General features: G+C 44.0%; 1 protein-coding gene across 1 annotated transcript in view; it reads right to left on the bottom strand.

The window, feature by feature from the left end:
- The window catches only part of LOC118769795 (polycomb group RING finger protein 3-like), a 47,191-nt gene that overhangs the window by 3,465 nt on the left and 20,104 nt on the right, over positions 1-23,622 (bottom strand). The window contains exons 2-8 of the mRNA XM_036517119.1: positions 17,660-17,763; positions 15,634-15,751; positions 9,838-9,934; positions 5,929-5,984; positions 5,097-5,207; positions 3,385-3,473; positions 50-187 (exon numbers count right to left, since the gene is read on the bottom strand). Of these exons, the coding sequence (XP_036373012.1) occupies positions 50-187; positions 3,385-3,473; positions 5,097-5,207; positions 5,929-5,984; positions 9,838-9,934; positions 15,634-15,751; positions 17,660-17,674 (624 nt within the window). The 5' untranslated portion in view covers positions 17,675-17,763. The remainder of the gene's footprint in view (positions 1-49; positions 188-3,384; positions 3,474-5,096; positions 5,208-5,928; positions 5,985-9,837; positions 9,935-15,633; positions 15,752-17,659; positions 17,764-23,622) is intronic.

Here is a 23,622-nt window from a genome sequence, read left to right as displayed (position 1 = left end):
ACACACCCTGGCACCGACTCAGTGGGTATTTAAGGGGTGGGGGGGTTACCTCGTTAAAGGACGTCAGGTTGAGCTTTTTGGCGATGAACTTCTTGAGGTGCAGGACAGTGGCCTGCGCCGAGCAGCGGATCCACTTCCTCTTGAGCCCGCGGAGCTTGCTGCTGTTGCATTCCAGGCAGATGCTCACCTTCAGGAGAGAGTAAACGCACACAGAGACAGGGGAAGGGAGCCCAAACGCACACAGAGAGGGAGACAGGGAGACCAAACACACAGAGAGGGAGACAGGGAGACCAAACACACACAGAGACAGGGGAAGGGAGCCCAAACGCACACAGAGAGGGAGACAGGGAGACCAAACACACACAGAGAGGGAGACAGGGAGACCAAACACACACAGAGGGAAGGAGAGAGACCAAACACACACAGAAAGAGGGAGGAAGACAAGCGCACACAGACAGAGGGACAGCGAGACCACAGAGAGGGGGTGGATTAATAAGAATTCCCACATTCCTCATTCAGTATTCAATGCACACTCCTTATTTATCTTGCTGCACTCACATTTTCTCCCACAGAGCTCTCCGACCTACCCTGTCCCCCACCCCCACCACCAGCCCCCTATTTTTCCTGTGCATGTGTGTACTCCAGCCTGAATCCACAACCCCCCCCCCCCCCACCCAATTTACAAATGAACCATTGAATTTGTCTTGAATTTGAATCAAACACAGGTCCATGATGTATGTGAATGCCTTTTTCTGTTGTCACAGAACAGCTTTGAGCATGAAGTCTGAAATGCTTGTTCAGCATCTGAACTGCATCCACCAACATTACAAATCTGAGGAATGGATACTTGGCGCAAGTGGGGCAAGGGGGGCGAACAGGTGTCAACCCAAGAAAACCAGAGGACGGTCGGTAATTGAATCGGACCTTGATAAAAACCCAATGGGAAGCAGAGGACACGACACCTCTACTTTAAATGATAATTATGTGGTGCGATGTGATGAAACCAGCAGCAACACAATCACCTAAAGTAAGTTCAAAAAAGTTACTTGCAATCCACGTCCTCAGGAGACACAATAGGGGCCGTTGTTTCTTTTCAATCTAAATGTAAAAGCAGCAATAATGTAAAAAAAAAAAAAAAAAAAAACAACCTCCCCCTGGCCATTATTTTTTGTTATGCTGCTACTTCAAATAAATAAGAAAAATCTACTTCTAATAGAAAATGCTCCACCTCTGCAGCAGATCTAAGAGTTAGCCTTTTCTTTCTTTCAGGGGGAGGTGAAACATTCTGGTCTTTTCCCAGAAGGCACTGCAGGTGGGCGGGCACTCAGCAACAGGAAGAGGACAAGCTCTCAAAAGGCATTAAGAGTGCCTTGCCATTCCCTGTGACAGTAATGGTAGCTGATTGCCCAGGCAGAGCTGCACTTCGCCCTGCTGATACAATTATGTTTAAAAAACTCTAATGCAGCAGGTTTCTAATGCAGGAGGACAGCACTTTGTTCTTTCACAGAACAACAAGGAAGCGTGAACCGTCTGCTCGAAAGGCTCGTTTGGGCTTGCGTGTCAAACTGTTTTCCGCCGCAAGGTCAAGGTCGTAAAACGTGTTTCTGCTTGCCTACGAATTTAAAATTAAACATCCACAACACATATAATAACAACAACAACAACGATAATAACAATAACACAAGGAATCAGATACATAACTGGTGCTGCAACTGAACAGCCAGTGTTCAAGGACATTAGCAACATGATCTCTGTCTTTATTAGGCTCAACGGCTACTTTGCTCTTGCAGAACGCAGAAATGACTGTAATGCGATGAAAATAATAAATAGAATTTCCACTGCGCCCAGACCCATAATCTAAATGATGTTTTTGGGCTCAATGGCAGCACGCTTTTACCTAAATAAAACATCTACATCAGGCAGGTGAATTCCTGCCCTACTCCTTGCATTAATTTGATTAAAGCCTATATACAGAAAGGTATGGAGGATGGAAGAAGTTACAGGACTAGGAAGGAACAGCATTTGCGTTAATGTGATTAAGATTGGATTGGCTGTGTGCTTGCACAATGTGCAATCAGTCACAGTTTCAAAACACCGTGACGCATGTGACACATGCATTTAACTGACTAATGTGCTTTGAATTTTCCTCTCCCTGCATCTCACATAAGAGTAATATGTACGCGTGCTGCATTCGTGACATCTTTCTTATTCACGCAGAAAGCGCTGGAAACCTTGGGGGGGGGTGTCTTTGTGCTTTAGGAACAATTATAAACACAATACATCACAAAATTGCCCTGACAATTTCTCCACTCCTTCCACAGTCTGAACCCGCTCATCGAAGGTGATGCTATTTGTCTTTGTTGATGCTACAAGGTTGTGTGTCAGACGGTGCCGAGTCACCACACCTTCAGGTGAGCTTTACCCCTGCCACTTTATTTATACCTTTAAAATAAGGCTTGTGGCGACCTGTCGAAATGACGGGGGGGGGGGGGGGGGGGGGTCTGTCCCTGTCTCTCCTTTCTGCCCTCGAACAATGCTGATCTGTCCTGCACTGTGCTTGGTGCAGACAGCATTAATGCGGCATTAAACATTCAGCCCACACTCCATCTCTCCTGAATATCAAAAGGCCAGGGCCTTCACCCTGTGCTGCGCCGCTCTTTCAAAGAAAAAAAAAAGAAATCCTTTTCCCCGCTATATGTAAAAACGCTTTTTTTCCATTAATGCAATCTCGATCCTTCATCAATAAAACCGGCGTTAATGAGCACTGTAAACTTTTTTTTCTCCCCTATGGTAATTACAGTATGGTATACAGCGCTAGAACCATCAGAAAAATGCGGTGCTTCTAAATAGGCTAGGGCTGAATTTATTCTACTGTGCATACGTAATAAATATGGTGGAATGCATTGCATGGAATGCAAATGATAAACTAAAGTATGACTATTCAACATACTTGCACAACTTGTGAAATTGGCCAACCTAAACTAAGGTATACACAACACTTCAAAGTAGTTCCATACTGATTTAGTATATTCAAACCCTTGGATATGTAACTTTTATACATTATCTGCCTGACATAATTAAATTTTCATTCATTAACATAACACAAGGGAAACTGTACGTTTTTTTTTCCAAATTTTATATTTGATGTATACACATAAACAAACACACACACACACACACACACGCACACACACGCTCACCATGTAAAAAAATGGGAGCATACGCTCCCATTGCAGATAGGCTGATAAAGGCAGTTTTGAGCAGGTGATGTCATTTTTAAGTATAATGTCAAAGTTTAAGTAGAAACCTAGTCCACTCATGAAAATCCGGAAAGAACCGTGCCAGGTTACTGTAAGCCGTAATGGAGAGGCGGTAGATGGGCACCTGCTCGTCACTTCTGTGGTAGTCCTCATCCTCCTCGCGCTTCTCCTCCCCCGTCTCCTTGTTGGCGGTGTCCTCTGACTTGATGTCACCTTGGGTTATCAAGAGGCAAAACGGTAAAGTGTCGTCATGTAATAGAAAACGAGAATATGTTTACTGAATCGCTGGTCTGAAGTACTCAATGAGGAGGTTCAGAACACGCAGGCAGGTGGAAGACGAATTGATCTCAACCTTTATTACCAATTTGGGTGTTGTCTATTACAGACATGAGACTAGCACATTTAGGGACTAATGTACAGTGAATTTGCTCTGGTGAATTGCATTTTGGCTGTAAGATTAATTTACACTCCTCCTGACACCTATTAATTTGACCGAGCCAATATTCCCAAGGCTATCAAGCACACGGTAAAAGATGTGTTCAAGTTCGCAAAATGGCAGCTTTTCCAAAAAAAAAAAAAAGTATGGATTGGGGAAATGACATTGACTGCCCGCAATTTTCTTGTCACTTCCCTCAGTCACAGTATACATTTCAAACGCAGGATATCCTTAATCACCGCAACGTGATTAACACTCTATTTTCATCCCCTGAATTATTATTATTATAATTACAAGAGTCCCTGTTTAGAGTAATCAGCTTCGAGGATGTAATTACGGTTGAAAAAAATTGACATGTGATGAGGTAATTACTCAGATTCCAGCATCACGAGTGGATGAGAGGGCGACGCTCAGGGAAGGATGCATATATCCTAGCAAAGAGACACAGTGATACAGTGGTGAGGTACTGCTAAGTAACACCTCCTGTTCTGTCTGTTCTTGCTGATGGGCTGTTGTGTTAAAAGCCTTGGAGGAGGGTGGAGAATGAGTCTTTTAGTCCAGAGCCATTCACTCTCTGTGGTGGTATGATAGAAAAGAAGCCTGTCTGAGCTGTATTGTAATCCTTGCTCCCCGGAAAGCACCCTTTTTCTCAGGCAGTGCCACCTCCTTGCTTTAATAACTTAATTAAGAGCACACATTTGATGATACTCCCAAAGCCATCATGTATCACCACAAGTTTTAATCAAGCCTTCCCTTTTAAATTCTCTATCAAATCCCCACTTTTAAGTGCAAACAGCTCACTTAAAGCAAACTGACTGGGAATTCCTGTATCTCTTTTCCTGTGGAAGTCAGACAATAAATTGGCCTGTCCTGAATCCTGGTGCACTGTGGCTATTAGGGTAGGGGGAAATAGTAGATCTGGTAGAAGAGTTGAATTAACTATTGAATCTGCAGTTTGAAGAACCGCACACAATGACTGACTGATTTAACTGCAAACTTTTCAAAGCTTCTGAAAGCTCTTGAGAGGCAAGAATAGCATAAGCAATCTGCCTTAGATGCACTCCCATTGTATACAGTTGCTGAATACTGTATTGCTGGGGTAGGGAACTCACTTCCTGCAGTACTATAATTGTCCTCTCCAAACTCTTAACCTCATAACGAGAGAAACTATTTTGCCAAATTAATGCAGGTGGCAGTGTGCTTGAGGTACACATTTCACAGTTGAGGCCGTATCACCTGCATTGATTTAGTGTAATAACTGATCCAGCTGTGTCAGAACTTGGGTGGATCAAAAAGCACCTGAAACACCCCAGGACCAGGCGTCCCCGCCCCTGCAGAGGAAGATGCTGAGCGAGAGGCAGAGTTTAGTGCGTTGATACGGAGCAAACGGGGGACCCTACCGTTGCGGTGAGCATCTTGCTGGGTCTTCATTCCACACAGTTCTGCTTTGACATCCCCTGGCACCTCCATCCCCAGCTTCTGGTAGAACTCCCTTTGTTTTTTCATTTCCGCTGTGGGAAAAGAGAAAAGTTCAAATTTCTTTCATTGGGAGGGAGGGATTGGGGTGGGGCATTGCGCTGTAGTTGTTGGTAGAAAATAATGTCCGGCCTTAGAAGGCAAGTGGGCATTCTCAGGGATGTCAGTGGTTTATGCATACAAGCACCCTGAATGTAGTAGTGTAACTCATTACTGAGTGATGGTTATTAATAAACGGTCATCTCATTAATGAACGGTTCATAAAAATATATCCTCTGCCTTTCAAGAAACTAAATAAAGACTGGCTAGTGTAGCGGGTTTATGTAGTGGTGATGAGCACAGCTTGTAAGGCAAAGGTTACCACTTTAGCTCCCTGGTGGGGGACTGCTGTTGTACTGTTGAGGAAGGTAATTAACCTGAATTGCATCAGTAAATCTCCAGCTGTATGAATGGATGCTATGTAAATCGCTCTGGATAAGAGCATCTGCTGTATAACTAATGTAATGTAATGAAGGACCAGCACTGATCTCTGATTTATCCAATCAAATTTAGGAGGTAAACGGACATTGACTACAAATGATGTAATGCTGATAACAATATCTAGCTAGCATTGATTTGCTGATTTTGATTTTCCAGGAATGGGCCTTATAAGATTTAAGTGCAGATGAACATGGGGAAGAGAATGGACTGTGAACAAACATGGATTCAGGGCAACCAAACAAGATCACAACAGCAAGATTAAGTCCAGATACTGACCGTCCTGAAGGCCAGGCACCAGTTTGTAGACAATGTCTTGCATTGTTCTGTCATGGCTACAAAAGAAAGGGAGAGAGGAAATGTCAAATGCGAAACATCACGAAACATTCATTCCAGATGCACTACGCGCATGGTGCTACAGGACTGAGAAGCTTGTGAAATTCAGAACCAGAATCCAAATCAATTTCTTCTCACTTTAATATGTGTGTAAGAACACTTGCAGCCACTAATCATTGGTACGGAAGTCTTTGATTCATTTAAAAAACAAGTGAGTTATCAGATTTCTCTCAGTGAGGATAGACTAGTAATTTATAGGTGCTCGATAAGTCACTTAGGGCTACTGATCCAATGAATACTGTCTGACATAAGTTGACCCAACTCTGGTTGAATGAAGTTGATTGTCCTGTGGATTCTAAGTCATAGTTATTTTACAACATAGCACAGATTCAAACAACCAACGTCTGGATTGCCAACAGGCTCAATCTGGTCTTGGTACAACTGCCAAGTGAGCTGATCAGGGGTGATAAGTTGGTTTCTTACCGTGAGACAGAGAGCAAAACAACGTTTCAGCCCATACGGGTCTGTGTCAGGTTATATCATGGTGATTGACCTAACAGATCCAAGTGGATGGACACATAGATGGATCACAGATCAAAGTGTTGTCTTGGCTTTGCATTACAAAGCAGGAGGCATATTTCAGGGCTGAACAGGTGCATGGGCCTTAAATTTAATTTACTTGCCTATTCATCTCTCTTCTCTTTCTGTCCTCTCTGTCACTGTGCCACTGAGATCTGGTGGCTGGCATGCAAACGACCAACATTGATGTCAATTTCAATTGGAAAAAAGGAGACTGAAATCCAATTTTCTGTGACCTTAGTGCAGCACGAGAAGCTGAACACCTCGTCCAACAACTGACATTTGCATTCTCCTGTGACTCAGCTTCCAAACAGGGTTGCACATGCTGAGGTTGTAGAGGACAATGGACTAGGCAGGTCAAAACTCCAGCGAGCCCTGTTCATGGTCGACCAAAGTCAAACAGTTTGGGGGGCAGGGCGTTTGAAATTGCTGATCCAGCAACAGCACAGATGCACCACAGTGATGCATAATCTGGAGCTGAGGAAGGTCATTCCAAGGGCAAATGGCTGAGAACCTCATCCTGTTTTGAGGGGACATTCAATCCCTTGCAATCCCATGTTGAGGTGAGCCATGCATAAGTAGATAGTAGATAGTAGCCTACCATTAGAGGCTAAACCTGTAGTATGGTGCTTCCCTGTAGACTTTGACAATGCAGATACAATAGTTTGGAAAAAAAAAGTTGGGTACATGGAACACTGCATCAAATTGAGCTGCCATCAGTGAACTTTTGAAATTAAGTTTGTAAAGGCCTAATGATAAAGCAGCTTGATGCCTTTTTCAATCAGGAGGTTGGAGAAACTTGATTGCTTGTGCATCTTAATTGCTCGAGACAGGAAGTGAGAGCAAAAGGTTTTAATTCCAAGGGAGAAGAACAGGGAGTGACAGATTAATATGCATAGGTGAGAAACACAGGTTGGATAAAAATAGAGCTTTAATTTATGTGGGTCTGTAATGGTTTGATTCCTTTTTTCTTCGGCAAAGAGAACATTAAAATCCATTTTAAAAACAAAATTTAAATTAAAAACCATTTTAATTGTGTGCGTGTTTGTGCACTTGGGAAGGGGGGGGGGGGGGTGTTGCTTAACATCCATGTGAAAGCTATTGAAACCTACCGATTTGAATTGCTTGCGCCCTACTTGATCAAATTACATTTGCTCTACTATACTTAAATTATGTGACACCAGGTTCAAATCAATGACTGTTTTTGGTCTGTCTGATAAAATATTTCTATACATATAACCTGCTGTCCGTTTTCTCTTGCCAATTCTATTTGCTGAATGTATTAACCACCACAAAACTTTTTGCAAAGAAAGTAAAAGTCATGGCCTGTCATGGATACGAATGATGAAAAAATGTTGAAACTAACGCGGCAGGGTCGCCCACCAACAGCAGGATGCCGTGTGCATTTGTCAGTAGTTGCCAAGTTCAAAGAAAATGTCCAGAAGGTCAAGGTATATATGTTCATGTTTTATAAAAGCTCCTTTTATACATGTACTTAGAAAGATCCACATGCAGCATTATGGACTGAAGTTATCACAAGCTACCACGTCATGAAAATGAAACCCCAAATATAAAAAGGCACCCTGGTACATCTTTTCCTTAGACCTTCATTATTCCATAACTTGCAGGTTCTACACTGTTGCCTTGGACTTTACAGTGGATTGCAATGCTCAAGCAGACAGTGACCTCTACAGGCAGGAGGTTGAATTGTAGGATCAGGGCCTTCCACTGGAGATGCCAATTAGCCCTTTTGGGGTGGTGGGCAGGCGGGTGCACAGTGAAGGACACCCTGCCGATCCGCTCGGCAGCCACTTTCTGTCACGCGTGCAGCGGTTTGAAAAAGGTCACACGACAAACTCAGGGGGAGGGGGTGGCCATCCAATTAACTTCTGGCGGGGGGCTGACTATGCCCTGTGTGAGAACACAAGCACCCTGTCATGAGGCTATACAGGCGCACAGCACCAATGCTGGTAAAAGGCCAATCGGCAAGCCCTGGGGCCTCAGCCTAACGTCGGAGCCATTCACACTATGTGATGCGGAGAGAGAGGTTTCAGGCTACAACACAGACGCTGGACGATATTTCACAAGACAACTCACTCGAACCCCATCATCAGGTTTGGCATTCCCATTGGCTTTCACAATGCCTCAGCTGAAACCAATCCACTTTGGTTCATTCCGTTTCCCATTCAAATAAATTGCTGAATGATGGTGAAATGAGCAAAAAGGAATTCCTTTTTCCATCCGCTCTTTATGTGTATGAGCCTACAAGCTTCACAGACAGAGGGAAGAGGCACGTCTTCCTGTTCTGCGTATTCATTATCCCGCTCTTCTTTTTCTGAAGACAAGCCTGGCCTTTTCTGCCTCCACTAAATTGTTTGACAAATTGCTGGAACACGTTTTAATCTGGAAAATGCTTCAATTGCCTGCTGAGGGCGAGCTGTGAAATTAAGGGGCTTTTGTGCTGAAAGTACAGTTGGACAATGGCTTTTGAGCCAGAGAGCAGGGACTGCCTGGCTTTTGTGTGCGTGTCTGGGGACGGAGCGGGGTGCTTCATTACCGCTAACCTCCTCTCTGGCGCTGATGAGAGGCCAGAGCAGGGGCTTTTTCGTGACTGGGGATGATCATAAAACTCCTAACCTTCTGGACATTAATGAGGGGCTCTAGGAGGGCTGTGTAAAAAGCCCACGAGGCTCATGGCCCTGACCAGGAGCATGTCATTATCAGCAGTCTGTTAGAGTCAAACTGACACGAATGACTTCCACCCTCCCTTTGGTCTAGAAGAGCACGCAATATGACTGTGCATGGGTGTTCAAATCCATTCGGGATGCCACTGCGTTCAGCACGTCTGCGTTCTGCCAGACATCTGAAAAGACACCTGAGGGTTGTTAAGCGAGCAATGACATCCCCAGGGAAACTATTTATCTGGACCCTGCACGGAGTTGTAAATTTCCCTCACAATGGCTGATTAGTTGGGTATGTCAGACAAAGGTCTTTCTCTGGCGACATATTTTCAATAAAGACCATATAAATGTTGCACTCCAGGAAGACACATGTGTTGCATGGTGATACTGAGGTAAAGTGGGGTGTTTTCCAGAGAACAGCCCAGCTGCGGTCTTGGACACAGCACGGCCAGGTGGTGCAGCATCAGGGTTCACAGGGCTGGCTGGGGCGATGCTGCGCAGATGGACGTGAGCAGATGCAGATGGCCACAGACGGACGCAGTCGGCCGTTCCAGCTGCTCCGGCTGCCCTGGGCCCGGGCCCTGACACTCACCCAATGTACTGCAGCGGGTGGCTCTGGTGGATCACGATGCGGCACGTGGGACAGGTGTTGCTCTCCTCCAGGTACTTCACCAGGCAGCTCCTGCAGACTGCACAGAGCACAGAGGCAGGTTAGAGAGCCCACCGATTACAACAAGTTCTGAACATTAGTTAAGAAAGCTTTGGGCATTGCTATAGAGACCTCTGAGTATTGCTATTACAGAGAACTCATCATTAATACAGACTGTTCTGAGCATTATCATTGAGAACTCTGATTATGAATATTACAGAAAGCCCCCAACATTACTATAGAGAGCTCTGATCATTACCATAGAGAGTTCTGAGCATTATTATAGACAGCTGAGTATATAGAGAGGTCTGAGCATTACTGTAGAGAGTTCAGAGCACTATTACAGAGAGCTCTGGGCATCATTATTATAAAGAGCTTTGAATATTATAATTAATAGCAGTAGTATTTATTATCTTCAACTTAAATTGACACCACACCTATCTAGGGTGACTTAAGCAGCAGCTTCATTTTCTGAACATCTGTTTGTAAAGCTCAAGTACCAACCCCATGAGCGCAACAACAGCACCCCACCTGGGATTAAACTCTGCAACCTTCTCAGTACAACACCTCTTCCCTAACTACCACTATGTCTCCTGCCCCTCAGGTACTGACCCAGGATCAGATTACTGAACTCATCACTAATTTTAAAGCAGCAGGGTGCCACAGGAGTCCAGCACTGGGGCAAGTAACCAGAGGGTTGCAGCTGTGACCTTGAATCACTTCAGTAAAAAATCCAGCCGTACAACTCCTTCCAGACCACGGTGTCTACTAAAAACAAAGGTAACAGTAAAAATAACCACAGTTATTTCAAGAGAACAGCTCTAGGGTCAGTGCTTGCGGGTATATTCACTTAAGCGACTCAGACTTTTGCTATTCAATGCTAATGTTATGTCATTGCTCTGCATATCAATAATGCTCTTCTCGTGATACAGCATGTTAAAATATGACCATCCCAGTATTATTAACAATGCAAACCCTCTAATGCAGTGGTGAGAGGAAATGAATGGAAAAAATGAGAGCTGCATTCTTATGAATCTCCTTATGAATTTGCTTCTTCTCGAGTTCATCTGTAACTACACACCTCCCTCTAGTGGGCAACATAAGTACTAGTACTTTGCGGAGCTTTGCGATCGGCTGCTTTCAACATCCAAAGGGTTCCAGCATCACTACCAACAGTAACAAGTTCAAAACAGGGGATAATGCTGCAGTATAGCGTACCGGTAAGAAGCAGGGCTTGTAACCAAAAGGTTGCTGGTTCAATTTCTCGCTGGGGCACTGCTGCCGTACCCTTGGACAAGGCAATCAACCCAGAATTACCTCAGTAAATATCCAGCTGTACAAATGGGTAACATTTAAAAACTATAATCTATGTAAGTTGCTCTGGATAAGAGTGTCCGCTAAATGACAAGGTCCCTTTCTGCACCCCAGACAGGTTTGACAGCGCTTTCTTGTTGCTCTTCCACAGACATGTTTGGCAGTATTGTGTGGAGGCATTTCATTCTTGGATAATCTGTCAATCCCTTACACACCTCTGCCCGTCACTCTGCTCTGTAGGGCGGTTTTTTCCTTGCCATGGGCTTTACATGGCATATATGATTGTTCACCCAGCTTTCAAAGCTATCCACTTATTTCACTATTTTTAATTTGCTTCCATCTATACATTTGTCATGGGGGAGTTATATCAGTTTATGTTAAATTATTTCTTTATATTAAAAATTGTTGTAACTGTAATATTTACTTATATATTCATACTATATACTATATATTCACCATGCGAGTGCTTTATAATATAAAATATGTATACAATTACATTAATGCAACAAGTGACACATCTCGTATGATCCTTATTCTTGGCAATAAGCAGAAATATTCCTTATTTTGACAACATTAACATTTTCATGAGGACCAGCATCCTCTAGTATCTCTTTCATGTTGGATCAACCAGGCTTGCCTCTACAGCACAGGAACAGGTAACAGGAAGTACCCCAACTCCCCAGAGGAAGTGGTCAGGCTTAATCGACCTGGGGCTTCTCAAGTTTTGAAGCCACAGCAACAGCAGCAGAGTCAATCCCAACATCATAAGACGCTCTCTCAACATTGCCGCAACATTACGACCCCTGAACAATGTAACAGCCGTTTACATAGCTGTTGCGTGTTAGCTGATGCAGCATGAAATTCTGTTGTCAGCCAGACAACTATAACGAGTTCCCCATAATTCACACACAAGTGTATTTTCATGTGGACATGCTTGTGACCCACAACGGTTCATTGTAACAGGGCTGACAAATGCACTGAAACAGAAAAATATTTACTATCTCCAACAACAAAAAAAAAAACAGAACCAGCCGTTTTATAGCCATAAAACTAGCAACTACCAACTAAAAGCAAACTAGCTCTTCTGACCTCTAGAGTAGTAGAGTCAGTAAAGTATATGTGAAGATGGCTGAAGGTTAATCTTTTGCGTTAATGCACATCTTAATTCAAAACAGAAGGAACGCAAATCGAACAAAACCTTAAGAGACCTCACGCCGCATCTCAGCCAGGGGTCCTACTGTCTGCCGTTTAAACCGCCGTTAACGAGCTTCTCGGTTTTGCATCTGGCCGCACTGCCCTCAGGAGGCGCAGCTGCATCTGGATAAACCACTGCACAGATGCCGACTGTGCCCACAGACACAAACATCTCCAGCCAAAGCTCTCATAAAAATGAAGGCTTGAAGCAGAAGGCTGATCTTAGCGTAAATATCACATGAAACCAAAGACATGTTTGTTTTTAAGTAGGCCGACGTACTTCAACATGAAGCGTTTTTCCCCCCCTTTTCATCCGTCTTATCTGCAATGTACCTGCACCTGCATCACACCTGCTGAGTGTCTAGAATTGATGCATGCACTGAACAGGCTGCCCAGCTAAGGCTGGAGAAATAAGCCTTCCCACCCATCAGCTTGAACTCCTTCACCTCCAGGCAGAAGTTGGCAGCAAGTTATCTCTAAAATTGTACTCGTTATCTATACCAGCTAGCTTGGACGTTGTCTGGCCAACCATTGAAACCTGGTCATGCAGCGCTTCTGAAAAGCCCCTTTCAGACATGCACTGCAACCCTGAAGTTATCTAGACATTACCCAGAGGAGCTGTATGTGAGAACGCAAATGTCCGAATCAGTCGGACCGGACATTAAACGGACTTTACCCTGCCAGCTCCCTAGTACAAAGTCATGTGTAATGTCCGATTGAGTCCATGTGTGAATAGAGCAGGTCATTTTCTGGAGAATTCACAGGAGGCGAGTGGGCGTGTTGATGACGTTTCTATCATGCGACTGGCGCGAAACCGGAAGAATACAAACATCCAAGGGTGAAGAAGAAGGGTCATATGCAACTGGCACGAAACTGGAAGAATACAAACATCCGAGGGTCATTTACACGAAGATGCCTGCCTGCGTATATTGCTTTCCACTCTTTTGCTGATATTGTGGATATGTCCAAATACATGTAGCATTGATATCAACACAAAAAATCATTACGGCTGAGTCGGTAGCCTCGTCTGCCATCTTCGATATGCTGTAAACAAAACACTGAGATTTCCGCAGCGTACTTTTTGCATCATGTCCTGCCTCCTGCACGCTCTACCCAGGCGCCGCCCCTCGCCTAAACCAAACGGAGTATTTCCAGTTGTTGAGAGCGCGTCTGACACGGACAACCTCCTGTTGTGTGCTACATGTGTGAAAGGGCAACTCCGGACAATGTCCGGACCCGATTCTCCGGACATTGTCAACATACCTGTAGCTTTTTTGGCTTCTCTGCCTCCCTGATTTATCAGGCTCATGTTGAGAAAAATCACAAATAAATTTCAATTAGCTTTAAAAAGCGCAAGACAGGAACAAAGCTGAAACAGCCGGCGAAATGTTCCATGACCACAGCGTAACATTGGTTTAACATTCCTCCTGAAAGACTTCACCTCTAACTGCACAGTCACATGGGCATTAGATTTACTGGATCCAGCAGGAAGAGTGCCCCCTTCTGACCACTTCCAGCAACAACCTGGTTTGCCTTGACATCTTCAAAGGGTGCATTTGTAAACCTGTTTCACTACTCCAATTTTGTTCAATGAATTAAGAAACAAAACCATACACGCAGATGAAAATGGCACCTGAAGTTCAAAAGACACTGTTAAATAAAAATAACCCTGCCCTCTACAAAAATTGCAATAATCATTTAGAATAATGCAAGTCCCCCAGCTTTAAGAATTAAATTCTACTTGGCAATCAGCTCTAAGGTGCTGACATTTATGATGCAGCATCAACATGTCACCACAAGGGGGTGCAACTGAGCAGACCAGGCTTTGCCGTTCACCTCAACTGAACCTGTGGGCCTCAACAGGCTAGCAACGGGCAAGAAGCAGACACAGACCCAGACAAAACATTATTCTCACACAATCCACGAGCAGAGACTGCACAGCAAATCCTGGTTGTCATGGAGAGCAATGCACTGTGGAGGAATTCTCAGCAACACGCCAAGGAGAAAATGTGGCAAACAAATTTCTTCTTTTCTGTCATGTGTTTATCTTTTGTGTAATTCTCTCTTTGAAACATTTCACTAAAATTCAAACAACTTTTTGCACTGGAAAGCACAAAATCTGTTCAGTTTTGAGGCTGTGTTCAGCTTCATTCCAGTTGCTTATGATTCAGTGGCCTCAACCAGTGAGCTGCAATACCTGTCCAAGCAGTAAAGAACCCATAAGCACGGGTTCAAAGGTTTGTCATGTCAGCATAACAACACAGAAACTACAGAGATCATCAGCCTTTAAAAGATGGCATCCTCTGTGTTTAAAGCTGTGCAGCTTGCCTCGAGTGCTGTCCCACAAATGTTCTGTATATGGACCAGATATGTAGCTCCCTTGGCTTCACACCGAATGTTCTGTACAATTGTTGAAGCTGTAAGTGCTCTGATTCGCTGGCCCGTTATGAACAATGTTTAAGGGGCGTGGCTGGAAGCAAAATGACCACGGCTAGTAAAGTAACACAGACAGTACTGGAACATTCTGGATAAGGAAGCAGGGAGGACAAAAGGAAAGCAGGAGCTGGATATCTGGTCATGTTGTAGAGCAGTGGTTCTCAACCAGTGTGCCGTGGAATTTTATATAAATGTGTGTGTTATACTCTGTGAAAAGACCGATGTTTTATATTGTGCTATTAACCCTTCTGCGCGTAACTTATTTTTATACTATGTAGCCGTTTCCTCAAAGCTAAAATTAGTCAGAATTTTTCCAATCTAGTGTTCTAATCGCACCGGTTTTAGCATACGCGCTAAACGGCAAATCACACCGGTGTGACCGTACGTGCGAAAGGGTTAATGGAGAAATGTTTTGTTTTATTTTGTTTATTTTATTTTAGTATGTTGCTGATAATGATGCCAGACAAGTTCTTGCTCCAGTGAACTTCAGTGCATTTTTAATAAATTATACAATTGCCTGTCTGATTTAACTATCTGTTTGATAATTATTTGACAGTCTGCTGTAGTGCAGTATGGATCAAATCTCGCTAATGACATTATAGCCTATCATAATGTGTGTGACATTCTTCATAATCGGTAACCAACTTTAAGTTGGTGTGCCTTGACGTGCTGAGTTGACCTTTGATGTGCCTTAGCCCCAAAAAGGTTGAAAACCTCTGTTGTAGGGCATCCGTGGATGTGCTGCACTCTTAAGATGTGAGCGTGCCCAAGAGCGTGAGCATGCCTGATACTCACAGGTGTGCAAGCACTCCGTAACCGTGGTGGCATCGATCAGGTAGCCCTCGCACAGGCGACAGGTGATGTGGGCGTTGATGTCCCACAGCTTGATCTTCCTGGTCAGCATGTCGGAGTTCTGGGCAGAGACACAGGGCGAAAGAGAGAGAGAGAGAGAGAGAGAGAGAGAGAGAGAGAGAGAGAGAGAGAGAGAGAGAGAGAGAGAGAAAGAGAGAGAGAGAGAAAGAGAGAGAGAGAGAGAGAGAGAGAGAGAGAGAGAGAGAGAGAGACCTGAAAGCAAGGGTCAAGTGACCACCTACATGCAAAAACACTGACCTTAACTGCATACAAATACAGCTTCAAAGTACTTATCTTTAAATGCTTGGTAAAAATTTGCATCACATAAATGGAAATAATAAATATAAGATGCGCAAAACATCCTAAAAAGGGCCGATTTCTTATAAGCAAATTAATCAAAATGTGTTTCTAACCTATTTGGTTTCACTGAGAAAGAACTGACCAACCGTGATTGGAAGCAGCCCGTGCTCCCTGTACAACGGTGAATGTCTTAAAATGACCACTGAGAGAGTCAGTGGGTCGCATAACATGCGTGTTTTGAAAGTAGTACAGTAATCCTTTTTTGTGGACTGATTATATTTTTGGCATCTGTTTGATCAACTCATCAGATGTAACTGAATGCGATATACTCAAGTGGATTTGACTGTTGCTTAAGCAGTATATCAAATCATTAGACAGACAGGGCACTGGTGACTGGACATGCACGAAGAGGAGACCTAACCTTTTGAATGTCAATCCCGGTCAAACTCAAGAAGGAAAAAGAGAAAAGGAACTAATAGGACACTGCTTATCAAGAGAAAAGCGTCCTTTGTGTGGCTGCTATGCCAGGTCGAGACTCCATCAGGGCACCATCACTCACCATATGGGAGAGATAACGGCCAATCATTTCTAACCTGGCAAAACGTTCCAGGCTTGCTAAAGGCTTGCTGTTAATGATAGCATCTGGAAGGCGTCGTTGTGCTCTGTTTTCAAGCCAGTTCCACTGCATTGGAAACAAACATGTGTTTGTACACTGTGGCTGGCAGGTGCCCAGGCCAGGGAGGGACACGCTACATCTGCATCCGTAGGGAGGAGAGGGAGTCACTGCGCCGCCCTCCCCAGACAGGCAGGGTGCCGAGCTGCAAATCGCAGCCACCTCCCTCGCAGTTTGGGCTGCGTTCCCAGGTATCTGTGACACCGGAGCACCAGTAAGAGTCCCTACTGAAAGTTTTCCTTCTGAGCCGGAGGCAAAATTTTGGACGCCGGGCTTTGTGGTTGTCGAGAACGCAGAAAGCAGGAAGTGAGAGTTTGCGATAGCAGAAACAGAAATCTTGAGGAGACACGCGAGACGTTATTCCAAGGGTGACAACAACGGTTCCTTTTCTTGGCCGTGGGTGTCGTTTCAGCAGTTCCTGTTTTCCATTTGTGAGTAATCCACCCAAATTTTTAAGAAGCTGGTCTGGTCACGAGCACTGAGCTGATCGTGCAATGTGTGTATTAGAGTATAAATTATACCAAAACAGGCTTGTCTTGTCAAGCTTGTCAAGTGGGGTGAACGCCTTGCTAGTGAAGCAACTCTGTCTGAGCATGTATCAGTGGCTTCACTAGCAAGGTGGTGTTGGCAACTGTTTGCACTTATTAACTAACCCTGAATCAGAGCCAATTTTTTTGCAGTATATAATTCAGGGTTCGAATTCGGGGGTGGGGCAAGAAAAACCACCTCTCAGTTGTAAAGTAAGTACCTGGAGCAGAGAAAATAATGCGGTGGCATCCTGTAGTGGTGAAGGAACTGGGTTCACACTCAGAGGGTCATATGTTCAAATCCCTAAGGGGACGTTACGCTAGGGTACTTAACCTGACTGCCTCAGTAAATACCCAGCTGTATAAATGGATAAAACGTAGAAGCTAATCCATGTAGGTCACTGAGGAAAATGCAGCCGTGCAAGTCCACAAATCCCACACGGGATACTAACGCGATGGAAAGGCTTACCCCCAGCGCCGCCATATGTTTATCGTGGATGGTCTGGCTGCCACCTCTATTCCAGCAGGTGCGTGGCGGCGTTAGCTATGCATCATGGGTATGGCGTCATGTGACTGAAAGGAAACAGGGAGAGGGAGAGAGAGAGAGATAGCATTGTTTTCATTATTATTGTTCACTTACTTAGCAGACGCTCGAACCCAGGGACATCTCCACAATAACCAGATCCCAGCTAATTCCACCAATAATCAGGCATGAGACAACACACTCAACTCAGGATACCGCAGGTTTTGTGAAATGGAATTTGTGATAATAAAATTATCATAAAAAGATATTCCCTCCCTTGCCATTCTGCAGTCTTTCTCAGCTAACCGTGGCATCATATGGTGTTATTAGGAAGAAGCTGTTCAAATTAATACAGATAACATTCAACAGGAGTAACAGACAGAAAATGAAGCAAGAAAAATTCCACTGACATGGTTCTTGTGGGGAAAATGCACAGCACATTCTAGACAGATCAAAGCTGCATGGAAATTTGATTTCACAAATTTCAGCAACATTTTCTGAGTTTGCGAAATCTGGCACTATGGTATTTTGCCTCATTCCTACCAATAAGAGTTTCAAGAGCACATTAATGCAAGCAACACCGGCCAGCCATACCCAAAACAACTCTTCAAAGCTGGGACTCAGAGGTCAAAAGGTACCCAAGGACTCCCCTCAAACTTTGCCTATTTCAAAGGCGCATCAGCAACAGCGCAATCAGCTTTCGGCGAGTTTGCCTCTGTCTGAAGGTCAAGAGCACCTCACACTCTAAACCACGAAACATCTCTCCATCACTTTTTTAATCATAGGCCCACCGTGAGCTCTGGCTGTCAAGCAGGTTAGCTACTCTGGGAATTTACAGCACCGGCATTCATTAAGGTTGAGCGAGTGCTTTCTCAGCTCGTGACAAAGTTTCTGGCCGCCCTGAGTTATGCATTTTAATCAAGCGATCACTCTTTGCATCCAGCAGAAGCACTGGCAGGGTTCCAAGCCTCTGCGTGATCTCTCACTACATTAATAATTCAGAGTGTTTTAGTGGCAGTACCCCCACCCCCACAAGTGTGCATTCCCACTTTGTAAATGTAAAAAAATATATATAGAAAATGGACAGCTTTCTAATATAAAAGGCATTATTCTCTGTCCTTCAAATAACCTTCACTGGCGTGCCGACAGCATGCCTCCCTTCTGCATCCAGGTGTTTTGAAGACAGTGAATGGTGTTCACTGGTGTGGTGAGCTTTTTTATGCATGAACAATACAGGTTGCCGAAAACACAAAGAACTGCCTGCCCTGGATACCAGGAATGGGAGACAGAGCAGCTTTGCCATCCAACATGGAGAGTAAAACTCCAGTCCAGGAAAGGTTGAATTTCCCTCCAGGTCGCAACGGATTCAGGTCACATAAAGGTAGCGATGTGTAGGTTTTTTGTTCTTTTAAAAGGGTATTTCAGGACACCGTCAACTCTCACTTGGGCATCTGGACATGTCTGCTTGATTGCCTTTCCAAGGAGTGAGGCGACCGTGTGGTAACCGTGACAACACGGCATTGGCGGGGGCACCGTGTGGCAGCCTGGGGCTGGGATCCGTGAATTTGGGGGGCCGGGCCCCGGCACCGAAGGCGGTCACTAATTTGTTGCGTAGTCCCTTGCAGCTCGCCCTGAGGAGCGGTGACTAATAAGGCTCAGCCACAGAGAACCTGAGTGTTTTACAAGCTCATTGGACCGTAAAACAAGCTGGTTTCAGCCTATTGAAGTTACAGACCTGTGGCACAGCCAACAGGTATGAGCTGCCACATCAGGATTTATGGAGTCGATCCTGACCTCATGTCAAGGTGAGAGGTTCTTCCATGAGAAAGGCTGGGTTTGCCATGTGGCTGACGTGCAGTGGTGCTATCAATGTGGAAGATATCAAGATGAAGTGTGTTTCTTTTTTACCTGCTTCGATGAGACCCTGTATTAAGCCCCATAGATCCCTATTTGATTTCCACATGAATTGCTCTACCCTTGAACTTAGCCTGGACTGCTACAGTCAACATTCTCACCTATAAAGGGATAAAGACTAACACAAGCAAGCTGGGAGAAAAAAATGATACAAAACGGATCCAATCCAATCCATAAGAGTTGAAACTGATCTGGGGCCAGTATCAATCATGGGGTGTGATGTCTCACTACATTTTACATTTTGTGTAGTTTTAGCCAAACTTTTAGATTTTGGAAAGTTAAAGCTATGACAGGTCATCTGTGAAGCAAATAATAAATCAGGTGATAAGTACTATATTTGAAAATACACATTTTTGAAAGTGAGTTGATGAGTCACACACAGCGTAGTACGTCTAACCAAAAACACTTCTGTTTGCACAGAGCCTTTTAAAGAGGCCCTGCCCACTATGCACACCATCCAATGAGCACTGCCAGTGGGTGGACTCCATTGGCCAGAAACCCACTTGAATGGTCACGCCGCTGTTTGAGATTACACCTCCTCAGCATCATAACTGTCTACTCATGTGACAGGGTTTCCACAATTCATTGGTTAAAAAAAATCATCATCAACATGCAATTTCATTACTTGCAGATGTCAATGCTGCTCTTTTGCTGCTGGAAAGTATGCGAACCCCTTTGGGAGGCTTTAGGAGACATTTACTCATTGTAACTACAGAGTTATCATTGCTAATGGAGGTGCCACAAGGTATTGACTGAAGGGCTTCACATTTTTGCAAACATTAAATCTGAATTTTTGTTACATTTACCACTTTTGTTCAACAATGAAAGGGTATATATTTATATTTTTGTTTGTGTCATTATTTCAAATTGGGGTTTAGATAAAGAATTTCTAAGCTTATTTTAATATTATATACAAAAATAATGACCATCCCCATAGGGTTCACAAACTTTCAAGCAGTACTGTATGGTGAAATTGTACATCCCACAGACCTAACCCCCACAATGACACATTTTTTGGTATGAACAAACTTTTTTTGGTATGAGGGTGGGTTGATGCAGTCAAGGTTGACCCTTAAATTCTTAAATTCCAAATGCAGAGGACCAGAGGGACTTGTTTTCTGTTTTAATCATTTGTTGCTCTTTGTTGTTATTGCTGAATTTTACCTCATGGGAAGGTACAGAGGGAGGTAGGAGCAGAATCTGTCTGGCAAGCAGCCAACAGGCAGCAAGTTAGTCACCTAAGCTTGTCTGACTGACTCAGAGAAAGGCCCCCCTCTAGCTACTCCCTCAGGCTCCTGACACCCACTGGTAATTAAATCTATGCCTGATACACCGTACAGCAGGGGTGAGAGCACTGATGCCCACTTCCCACTGAAGGCCTCTCATGTGGGCCTCTTGGCAGAGCTGGATGAGACCTTCAAATCACCCTCTGGATCTGTAGCTGAAGCAAAGGACTCTGAGCTTTTGCAAATCATTCCCTTATAACATACAAAAGAAAAGTTCAAACAAGTTTCTCTCATCAAAGGCACTGCTTAAGCAGAATATTAAGTTCACAGTCTTCTTTAGGATGCAGCAAACTGAAGTTCTTTAGATATTTTATGGCCAATGTAAGACTTCCTCTTAAAATGGTTTCACTCCCCATTCTTGATACTGGTGGTAGAGAAAGAGAGTAAGAATAATGAGGAAGCGGAGCTTTTGAAATATTGATATTCATAATTTGCCATTTCCAAAAGGAATTGTTTCACTGTTCAAGTATCTGACTCATATCATGACATGTGACTGGTTAATGGAAAAGCAATAGCAATGTTGTCAATCAGATAAAAGATAAAAGATAAAAGGCTACAAAACATATACCTGCTGCATTCACACTGCATGCTTCACTTCAAGCACATCTTCAATGAGAGTGTCAATCATGCATCAAAAATAGTACACCATGCAGGAGATCCCAAAACAGCAGTTTTTAAGGGACTAGGGTTCACCTTCCTGGCCTAATGCTGTGCTTGAAATGCTCACTGAAACCCTGAATATGTTATTAAACGTATGAATATTAAATGTACATTTAATAGCCATCCCGTGTAGATCCACACTTTGCAGAAGTGTTAGCGGCTCTTGCATAACGACAACAGCATGTCACTGCTTCGGATAGTTGGATTGCGCTCAAGTTGGCAAATCCGTGCCCCTAATTGGATTAACCCGCAGATATAGGTTAAGGGGAAATCGATAGGAGATTGCCGTCGGGACGCCCCAGGGGACTGGCCCTGCCCGCCAGAGCGCGACTCGCAATCGATGTGACGGCGTGGGTCGTTTGATAGCTGGTGTCGGGAAACTTCAAGCGCCTGGCGAAGACACGGGGGGAGGTGACGTGCACGCGTCCTAAAATGCGATTCTTCCTTATTTGCACGCGACCGCTGGGTTGCACAACGGCCTATTTGACCTGAGGCACCATGAATCATCGCTGTTACCACCCTTCTAATAACACCTGTCTGTGTAATTAACTATTCCTTTTAGATTGGTGGATTATCTGTGATCTTGACTATGGCAGTGGTGTAGTGTAGATGAATAGGCCTTGTAACCATAAAGTTGCTGGTTCGAGTCCCCCATGGGGACCTGCTGCTGTGTCCTTGCATGCAGTTTTTAACCTGACCTCAGTAAATATGTTGCTGTTTAAATATACATAACATGTAAAAATAACACGATATGTAGGTACGATATGGACAAGAGCATTTCCTAAGCAGCTCTAATGTAATCTTCGCTGAACTGACATAACTGTATGCAGATGTATCAACTCACTAAGCATTAAAGCTTGTGATAAGGAGGGATGTAATGAAGTCCTCAAAATTCACAAAGCTCATGTAGAAAGTACAAGGTACAATAACTATTGCATAAGTAAAACTGTATCTCCAAAAACTGTCATTGTTAAATGTTATTAAATGTACTACCCACCTGAGAAATAGCAATCAGTTATCATGATGATCCGTTGTGACAATCAAATTAAAATGATCAATGCATCCCACAGGCAGGCCTACAATTTAAATTAAATTAGCCCATTTAACAGTTTTCAGATGCGGAGTAAAATAACCTTCATGTATAATGCACTCAATGAGAAATATCGGATTTAGGTGGCACCATGTTATATTTTAACAGACACCCCACAGGCCACAAAAGCGTGAGGAGGATACAGCAGAGGCCCAAGAGCAGACTGATTGGCCAGGCATGTCACAGGGGGGTCGATATGCAGGCAGCCCCGTTTCACTTACCCTTCAGAGTAGACTTTGATTACGCTACAGCATCAATACCATCAGGTTGCAGGTGACCCCTTGAGGCATACGGTGCATGCTGATAATATTCAGATGTCTGAAGGGTCTATTCTGATGCTATAGCTCCAGAACACAACTATATACTGGAATGGAATGGCTGGGTGCCACAACAACAAAACTCTTGAACGTGCAAGCTACTCACTTATAGATGGGTAACTCCAATCCACCCACCTCTCCTTCAGCTTGCAAAAGACTTACAGCTGGAGCAACAGGTGAGGTGATTTCCTGTTCGAATAATGATGTTGACTAAGCAAACTGGAGGTGAGGGCCAACAACGGCTAACAGACTCCTTCCCTCCCATCAATGAATGGAATTGCCGAATCGGACTTGACTCAGAAACATCGGCCAGATTTATCATATTCCCAGAAAGGAAGCTAATTTAACCTGCAGGGATGCAGCTTTGAGAAGCAGCGTTTCTAAACACTCTTCCTCTGCCTCCCTCCCAAGCACAAAAATAGATTTAAAAAAATAGCTGCAGGCCTATTTCTGCATACAAACGCTACTTCCACCCCATCCATTTGGAAACAGTTACACATTATCTGAGTTTTAAGCTCATCCTTGCATTACGACTCCAAGTCATCTTGATCCATTATTTGAACTGCACCACAGCAAATTCAAACCGACACACGAAACTCGCCAACACAAGCGAATGTTCGGCCAAAAAGGCCTCCAAAATAA

The sequence above is a fragment of the Megalops cyprinoides genome, chromosome 22, assembly GCF_013368585.1.
Source record: "Megalops cyprinoides isolate fMegCyp1 chromosome 22, fMegCyp1.pri, whole genome shotgun sequence".
NCBI classification, from domain to species: domain Eukaryota; kingdom Metazoa; phylum Chordata; class Actinopteri; order Elopiformes; family Megalopidae; genus Megalops; species Megalops cyprinoides.
This window is presented reverse-complemented; position numbering and strand designations above follow the sequence as displayed.